Here is an 8,927-nt window from a genome sequence, read left to right on the forward strand (position 1 = left end):
GACCAGTGGATGGAGGCGTTGGGCCGCTCGGACCCCCAGCTCCAGAAGGAGCTCGTGACTTAAGCGGCTGAGGTCGTCGCAACCCTCAGGGTTGCGCCCACCGCGCCCCAATCCACTATGTAAATAAAAGTTATTTCTCTCTCTCTCTCTCTCTCTCTCTCTCTCTCTCTCTCTCTCTCTCTCTCTCTCTCTCTCTTCTCTCTCTCTCTCTCTCTCTCTCTCTCAAATCCGGCAACGAGAAAAAAAAGACCCGGTGGCGCAACGGTAGCGCGTCTGACTCCAGACCAAAAGGTGGCGTGTTCGAATCACGTCCGGGTCATCTCTTGTTTTTCCTTTTCAGCTCGTAATTTTTTTTCCGTTAGTCTTGGCTGTTGGGATGTCCTCCTGGAATTTACAGCAGACGATTTCTTTTTGTCTTTGTTGTAAACGTAGAATTGAGAGAGAGAGAGAGAGAGAGAGAGAGAGAGAGAGAGAGAGAGAGAGAGAGAGAGAGAGAGAGAGAGAGAGAGAGAGAGGAGAGAGAGAGAGAGAGAGAGAGAGAGAGAGAGACTTATTAAGCCCAAATGAGAAGACTGGTTATTTCTTCCGTCTTGCAGGGGCTCGGCCGACCCCATGAGAGTTAGCGGCCTCCCTTGCCATTTGCCATTCGGGATAGGACTTGTAGATCTTCAGCAGCGTAGCTGTGCAGCACAGCCTCCCACGCACGTCGCTGTGTATAGCCCCCACCACATGGAGCGACTTTGCGAGCGACTTGGGGCGCGACGCGACTAGCGACGAACTACTTTTCGCCGCACACCAAGTCGCTCATCGAATCGCTCGGTTCTGGTACATTGCTCTAGAAGTTCTCTAGAAGTCGCCCTAGAAGTCACCCTCTCTAGAAGTCGCCCTCTCTAGAAGTGCTCTAGAAGTCGCCCTCTCAGGTACACCTTACAGTGGGCATCAGGTGGCTTGTCGCAGACGAACATCACAACCTTTTCAGAAGTGACGACCGCATCCTGCTCCAAAACCGAGGTACAATACAGTACACCATCCAAGTCCGGGAAGTAATGGGTAGACCAGTATTTGGAAGGAGTCTTGAGGTGAAATAAGAACGACAAATGATGCGGCGCCCCCTCAAATCCAGCTGCTGCTTCGCTTCCTTCGTCGGTGGAATGGGCGCTGGCGCCAGCGGTCGACGGCCCCGACGGATCAGAGCAGTGTTGCGGAATGGGCGTCCCCATTCCATTCCGATTCCATTCCGGGGAATGACAATTCGCCTAAATTCCATTCCTTTCAATTCCTCGGAATGCCAAAAGATCGCCCATTCCCATTCCGGGAATGGCCGGCCAGTTCAATTCCATTCCTCTAATTCCTCCCCGTTTTATCGGGTGATTATCAAGTTACCAATGAACACACCATTAAGCTGATGTTATTACACTCGTTAAGAAATGCTAAAACACGCAAAACACGCCCCCAAGGTCAAGGGATAGGGGCTTTGTGGCTGATCTCGTGCAGCTGATCACCCCACTAATTCCTACAGGGGCAGTTCTCCCGTTAGTTATTATAGTATTCCCATGGTCAGCATGTCTTTACGAGTTGTGGTGTTTTCATATTGTTTAAGCCTGAATGTGTTAATGCTAAAGTGACGACATGTTCTTTTTGTACTGACAAATGTATGGTCGAAGAAGACATATTCCTTAAACACGTATTACACGCGTAGTAGTTTACACGAGTATGGATCAGTCGTGAGTATGGTTAGAACTATAATTTTGTTAGCGGGGAACAGAACCTCTGGACCTGGTGGTATCAGTTGGAAGAGTTACCGCTCCAGCCCCTTGTCCTGTCTTTGCACCAAATACGGATCACGGGCCGCAGAGGTCGTCAGCTCTCACGGATGTCAAACGCGCGTTGAAAGCATGGATAGGTTGAGAACTTTGTGTTTGTGTGTGTACAGGCTTGCACTGTCGTCCTTGCCGAAAAGCTTAGTTACGTGCGTCAGGTATCATCCACTGCACACGATCGAAAGTTCAGGCTGTGCTTAGAGTATGCGCGACCTTCGTATGGGTGTCTCGGTGGGAACCAATGCGCCGGGATAATTTTTTTGTCTCGTTAGTGCATACTGGGATGGTGCACTTGTTCGTATACTAATTTTCGTCTTGTTTTTTTCTTTTACAAATTGGGAGACCGTTCACACTTTTACACCACGCAACCTTTGAATCTAGCTAAATAAAGAAGGACCTACAGAATGCGTTGCGACCTCGGGCTCAGCAAAAACTGAGTCCAAGGCCTGTATAACTCATTGTATAACTGAGGCCTGTATAACTAATTTGATGAGTTGCATGCAGTGGAGCAGCAATATGGGTTCCCCCAACTGTCCTCTGGTCTGGACGATCAACCGAAAAAAAAAAGTAAAGAAAAATGATAACTATAATAATAGAAGGACACGTTCGGCAGTCGGCCAGTCTAGTGTTGCGGAAATCCCTACACCAGAAAAAGTGCTTAGGTGCCCTCGTTGATTGATTGTAGGGTTTAACGCGCCGACGCAACGCAGGCGATGAGGCGCAAGCTGTAGTGGAGCGCTCCGGATTAATTTTGACCACCTGGGGATCTTCAACGTGGGCCGAAATCTTGTACACACAGGCGTTTTTGCTTTTCTGCTCCATCATAAAAGCGGCCACCGCGGCCGGGAATCGAACCCGGTGACCTCGTGCTCAGCATTAGATGTCCTCGTGAATTTTATATGCTGCAATAAAGGTCTCAAGCTGCAGTGAAAGGTCGAAAAAAAGCTTTATTTTGGTTTCATTCATCAAATTACATAACAAAACGGTATCAGATAAATGGGTGCTTCGCCGTACAGTTCTCAAAACACGAAGTGTAAATGACGGCTGCTTCAACGATCAGTTCTAAAAACAAAAAAAAAGCAAAATAAAACATTTGCCTTCTGCCTATACGTGGCGCTTGACAAACATGAGCTGCTCGAAAGACGTGTTTGAGAGCCGGTTTCGCTTTGCTGTCTTTATCAGGGATGCCGTGGAAAACACGCGTTCCACGTCAGCTGACGTCGGATTTACACTGAAAACTGCCCTTGAGAGTCGGGAAAGCAAGGGAAAGCGGATAGCGTTCGCTTTCCAATAGGTCGGAACCGTTTCGGAACAAAGCTTGCAGCGTGCAGCTTGTTTTTTTCTTCACGGGTAATATAAAAAAAACTGTTTCCAATGTGCCATGTTGGCGGACGTAATGTGCGTACGTGAGCCGCTGGACACAGGAGCATGTGTGTGGCAGTGGGCTATGAAATCGGAGTTGATTTCCCATGAAAAGCTAGGAGAAAGAGGGGGGGGATCACAGAAAGTGAAGGGGGAAGCATCGCCCAGCTTGTACAGTATGAGCGTGCTCCTGAAGCAATCATTGGGTTTCTTTTGTCCCCCACAGGTGCCAGCGCGGCGGCAGTGCCAACAAGCCCCCTCACCCCCCCCCCACCCCTCCTTTCATGCGCCAGGTTTGCGGTTACTTAAGTCTTACATCCAGCATGGGGAAGCAGAAGTCGTCATCAAAGCTCTACTTGCTGTCTCGAGAATTATTTGTTATAGTTTTGTCGGTTGCAGTAGCGACTGTTCAGGTGACGGAGAGCTCCTTGTTTGTAGCTTTCCTCTGTAGCCGTATGGCTGCATTCAGGAGGATGTCAAACTTTCCTTCATAGAAACTTACTCCACCTTAGGGATTTCCCTTAAATCTAGTCGATTAACACCTGTTCTTCACTTCAAGTTGTTGATCAATTCGCTCTCGCGCTCCAAACTGCTAGCCTCCTGGTTAGCTCAGTTGGTAGAGCGACTGCTCCGGTTAAGCGGTGGTCCCGGGTACGAATCCTGGACCAGGACGAATTTTTCTTCATCTGCGAAGTTTCTGAGAAAGCTGTATAGCTTTCCTTTGTAGCCGTATGGCTGCATTCAGGTGGATGTCAAACTTTCCTTCGTAGAAACTTACTCCACCTTGAGAATTTCCTCTAAATCTGGTCGATGAAGAGCTGCTTCTATTCGGTGAGAGGGTCGTTTGTGCCACAAGCTGTTCGTTGATTTTGCAGACGCTCCCTAGAACATTGCGAACGCGGCCTTTCTTCAGCCGCTAATTGCCGCGTCGGAGCTGGGAGGCGCAGCCGTGGCCGCAGTTACTATTTCATGGGGTCTCTTGTTTCGGGTGGATCCCCGATCCAATATTTTAGGCCTTCGTCGACGCTTATTCGGGCAAAGTCGTCCAAGTGTCTAAACAGGAGGGACAGTATTGCAAACGTTCCTGGGGGAGAACTGGGGAGCGCGAGGTGAGATGGGGTGTAAGCCGATATGTGGAAGTTTGCAGTGAACACAAGCACCGCGCCACCGTCCCGCTGACGGGAAGGTTGGATGCGAGTCGCCGAAGGTTCCAAGGCCCAGTTAGTGGGAGAGAAGGGGTGAGGGGGGATGCCTCCGCGGTAGTTCTCCACCACGCATACTAACGGCTTAGAGCCGCGGTTATTACGCGGAGAATCGCGACGAATGTCGTAGCAGCGCTGTATATAAGGGCAGAACTGTAGTAGGGCCGCTGCTTATACATATACCGTGCTTGAAACCAGCCAATCGATTTTAACAGTACTGTGTTGTTGTTAAATTCAAGGCTCCAGCTTGCTGATGTTTGAACTTGGGCTGGTGGGTTCTTTTGCGTGTTTATGCATATTTTGACAAAAATCGCGCGTAGAAGGAAACATTTTGGGAAAATACATATAATTCCATTCCCATTCCATTCCGGACAAAAGACACTTAATTCCATTCCCATTCCATTCATTTAGGTATTGTCGCCATTCCATTCCCATTCCATTCCAGGGTCGCGAAAATGTGGAATGATTCCGGATTCATTCCGATTCCGGACTGGTAACTCCGCAACACTGGATCAGAGTCCATCGTCTTCCGTCTCTTTTCACTGCTCGTCGTTACTTCACTTCCCGAACACCTTCTCTTCCTTCTTGGTTTTGGGGTTGTTTTTGTCAGGTAGGCGGGAAGATTCGGAAGAATCGTGGGAACGGCATCATCCGATAGTTTGGCCTTACCTCGCGGAATACGCACCTCTGAGCCATTGATTACATGTACGTAATCCTTAATTACATACCGTGGCTCAAAATGCAGTTCGCAGACTGCGCACGTCTCGTCCAAAACTTTATCCGCACGGTGCAGGTTTCTTTCCCACTGTTTTCTTCTTTCTTCGTCTCGCGGGACATTGAAGAGAGACGCCTTCGGCGCATCTTTTACACGGCTGTATCCTGTCCGGCACCCAGGCGCGAAACAGAAGTTCCGGCGACGGTTCGGCATTCTTATCTATCAGACACGCATGTTGGGCGAACCACGAAGGACTGCAAACCACTTCACTGGTTAATAAAAACGCGCTTTTTTTGCTGCGAACAGCCGAGCGACTCGAGCGCAGGAAAACAGAGGCAGAGCGGGGCTGGAGGAGGCGGGAGAGTCGTCAGGAGGATTACACTGCAGCGCCTCTAGCGGCTCTAGCTATTTAGGATGACATGTTCCAGTTTTCCTACACACGAGGGGAGGGAAATTGGATGAAGGTACTTAATTTGGAGCTTTTTGCCTGGTTTAGGGATGGTGGTGACGTTGGCCGTTTTCCATTGAACGGGAATGTGGCCCGAGTACCAACACACATTAAAGTAGCGCGTGAAAGTCTCGATAGAGTCATCAAGGGGTTTAGCGGCGGTGGTTTAGGCGGCTAAACAGAGCTCGGCGACGCGGCGGTGCGCGTCGCCGAGCTCGCCCAAGTTGTGCTATGGCAAGCTCGCGGAATGCGAAGTACTGCTCGTGGAAGCCTGTACGAGCAAATCGACGACGACGCCAAGATGCATTATTTTCCGCGATACGACATGCAGCGCTAACGGGGACTGAGTTCGTGCGCGGCGGCGGCCGCAAGAACTGTCGCCCAAGCCAGCGGGCTCGCGCAGGTGGCGCCATCTTTCGGCCGCTCGCCGCACCGCGGTGCCGGCAGTGCTGGGTCGGAGAGCCAAAGCTCCGCTTCCGGTCAGCGTAGGCTTACCATCGCGGCAAATATCTGAACGCCACTTTTAAATTCAGCGCTGATAACAACCCCTAGCACAATTTTTCAAAACACTAACATCTACTTTCTCGCGTGTGGAACTTCTTTTTCGCGATCAGATTGATTAGAAGAGTGGCGACAAGCTGTTGCTATCACGGTCTGCGCCGGTTCGAGCCGCAGTGATATTAAAAAACGGATGACGGCGAAGGCATCGCCGGCCTAATCGCCTGGCCAAATAAAGTGGTTCTGTCTGTCGGGTGGCAGCGACTCATCCGAGTCTGACGATTCAGACGACATGTCGACTGCGCGGGCGAATGCGGACCATGTGCAATCGTAGCAGACGATGCGGCGAACGTCCCTGACGTCACGGGTGAGACCGTGACGTAAGGCTGGCCCGCTTGCAGGCTGGCCTTCGAACGGCCATTTTCCCGCGCGGCGACCAAATTTGAATCTGGTTGCAATAAACGTGCTATAATTAATTCTGTGTTGGCGGCTGAAGGCTTTCGGTTCTATTTTCGTAATTAGTGGGCCAATAGGTATTCTTTACAGCATAAAAACTGAAACCGAGAAATTTCAGGTTGCGTGGCCTCAACTACGTGGAACCTCCTGGCTCAACACGCCCAAACCGGGAGATCGACATTGTGTGGACCCCGGGACACTCCTCACTAACGGGCAATAATTTTGCCCATAGACAAGCATGCGAACTGTCCTCGCAGGCCTCTGAGAAAACACCGAGTCTCGTTCCCCTGCTCACATTTCAAGACATCACCCAACATTACCGCACGTCAAGACATTTTCCCCCTCCTCGCCCGCATTTGACTAAAACAGAAGTAATACTCCGGAGGCTTCAAACAAACACCTTTCCTCACCCAACTTGGCTACATCGGATGTACCCGACCCAATACCATGCCACATGTAAATTCTGCCCTAACCCATGTACCCTCATCACATGATCTTGGGGTGCGCACACAACTTAGCCCTCCCACCTTTACGCATGGCACTTCCCTCCCTGAGCTGTTGGAGAACCTGACGACCATCGCCGGCTTGGATGCACAGCAACTCCTGGTGTCCAGGGCTGAGACAGCACGGTCGTCCCATGGTCTCCTTGACTGAGGAACCACTCCCACATCACCAGGCTAACAATAAAGTTTTTCCTTCTCCTCCTCCTCACGCCTAAGCACGCGCCCATCATTGGTTGTTGGTGTATGCGTGCACGGGTTGGGGATGCGACCAGTCACGAGCAGCTTTAGTTTGCAAGGGATTTGGGTTTGGGTTTTAGAGGTTTTGGGAATGGGAGAGAGCGGTTAGGATTTCGGACGCGGGAGGGAAACCGACAGCCACATGTTTGTGCGATGGAGTCCTCCCAGGATTTAATTCGCTATGGGAAAGACGCATGTCGTTCATTCGGAGGAAGAAGAGCGGAAGCTGGAGGAGTGTCGGCCCGAACAGAAGCGCGAACGGACGCGAAAGCAACGGAAAGCCGCTGCCGCCACCGTTGCAGCGGAAGTTCCTGCTCGTCGAGTAGCTGCGAATTCCTCGATGAACATCACTTGCCCGCTTGGAACGCAGATGTGGGCGAGTATTTCTTGTTCAGCTTGAAGAGTTTGAAAGCTACACTTTCACCGGTGTCTTTGACGTCTAAGCACGTGGACATAACCGGGTGTGATCAAGTCCGTTATGCTGGCGGGAGGTTTAAACGTGGACGCCAAACGGCCCACTGCGACCTGTCCGGTGTCCTCAGTGGTCGAGCGGTTTGGGTTGGTGTGTTACACAGACAGTGCAATCCCCACGCCGTGAAAGGGAAACAGGCAGCCCGCTAGAATAGAGGTCGAGTCCTAAGGTTTGTGATTGGATGCGAAGTTTGCTTATAGGAAATTGCAAACAAACGTGTTTTGTTTTGCCCGCTCCGTGAGGCGAGCGTCCAGCTTCGCAGGACAACCTTCTTCACAGAATGCAAGGACACTATTTTTTTTTTCGCCTGTACCGCAAACGACCGCGCGTTTCCACGCGATTCGGTTCGAAACTTCAGTTTTGTGCTTCTAGGCCTTTCTGCCGGTGTTTAGTCGCGTGTCTCCGTACACTGCTATCTGCGGTATCGGTTCGCCGCGGTGATGAGTTCTGCTGCCAGAAAACGAAAATTTGGCTTTTCAAGACAAGCTCACAATTTAAAATGGCGTCTCCGACGGCGAGAAAGGAGAATGTCGTCGCCTGGTAGAGTATCTTAGGTAGCACCCTAGCTGTCAGCAATTTTGGGTGCGGTAAAGAGCATCAAGTTCGCAAAAAGGCGCCCTAATTACAGCCCACGTTTGGTTACCGTTAAGGCACCGAAAAGTGTCAAATTGCAAAAGTAATACATACTTAAGTTCGTTAATAATGGGGGTAAGCGACCTTTCTTTGGAGCCCCGTGCAGGCCTAAGTTAGTGCGAAAGCAGCAGGCGCGCAGTTTTTCACTCTGAAATAAATCCATGAAGGGTGAGTTTACCTTCACTGATGTCTAGCATTTTGGCTTCGTTTCTGTTTCATTCCCGCGAGCCTTAATTCGAAACCTGCATGTAACGAAAACCTGCATATAACGAAAAATTGCAAAATTTTGTCAACTACGTTACATCCAGATTTAAATGTACTTTTTAGAAACGTACGAAGGCATGCGGGTAGTCAACACTGCACGTAGTAAAATCCCAGACGAAGGGAACCTAAAAGGAGGCACAATCAATAATCCCAACGCCAACAATCGTTGTGTTCGCCTCATTTTATTTCATCAACTTCTTGGTTGATGCACCCTTGGTGTCATTACGGGTGCCCCGTTCTCGATCGTTGGGCCACTCTACGGTGGTCTTTCTTTACAAGGGGGAGGGATAATTCCCAGTTTCTTTTTTGTTGTTCCC

At 50.3% G+C, this 8,927-nt stretch overlaps 1 protein-coding gene and 1 non-coding gene across 2 annotated transcripts; one reads left to right on the forward strand and one right to left on the reverse strand.

Moving 5' to 3' along the window:
- The first annotated feature begins 247 nt into the window (after positions 1-247).
- Positions 248-319, forward strand: Trnaw-cca (transfer RNA tryptophan (anticodon CCA)). Its single transcript has one exon. It is a non-coding gene; the product is annotated as a tRNA-Trp (tRNA).
- A 571-nt stretch (positions 320-890) lies between these two features.
- Positions 891-5,424, reverse strand: LOC144155244 (uncharacterized). Its single transcript, XM_077686571.1, has 2 exons — positions 4,946-5,424; positions 891-1,138 (listed from the first exon to the last, which is right to left on the reverse strand). The coding sequence occupies exons 1-2, from the start codon at positions 5,310-5,312 to the stop codon at positions 891-893; spliced, it is 615 nt and encodes a 204-aa protein (XP_077542697.1). The 5' UTR covers positions 5,313-5,424.
- Positions 5,425-8,927: the final 3,503 nt, after the last annotated feature.

Source organism: Haemaphysalis longicornis, unplaced genomic scaffold (assembly GCF_048455015.1).
Source record: "Haemaphysalis longicornis isolate Haplotype H1 unplaced genomic scaffold, Haemaphysalis longicornis Haplotype H1 scaffold_1, whole genome shotgun sequence".
In the NCBI taxonomy this organism is placed as follows: domain Eukaryota; kingdom Metazoa; phylum Arthropoda; class Arachnida; order Ixodida; family Ixodidae; genus Haemaphysalis; species Haemaphysalis longicornis.

Bases quoted from the DNA above. Each gene is read 5' to 3' on its own strand.
- LOC144155244 (XM_077686571.1), bottom strand. From the start codon at position 5,312: ATGCCGAACCGTCGCCGGAACTTCTGTTTCGCGCCTGGGTGCCGGACA. The intron at 1,139-4,945 runs GTGAAGTAACGA...CCACCGACGAAG, and splicing joins GAAGAGAAGGTGTTCGGGAA to GAAGCGAAGCAGCAGCTGGA.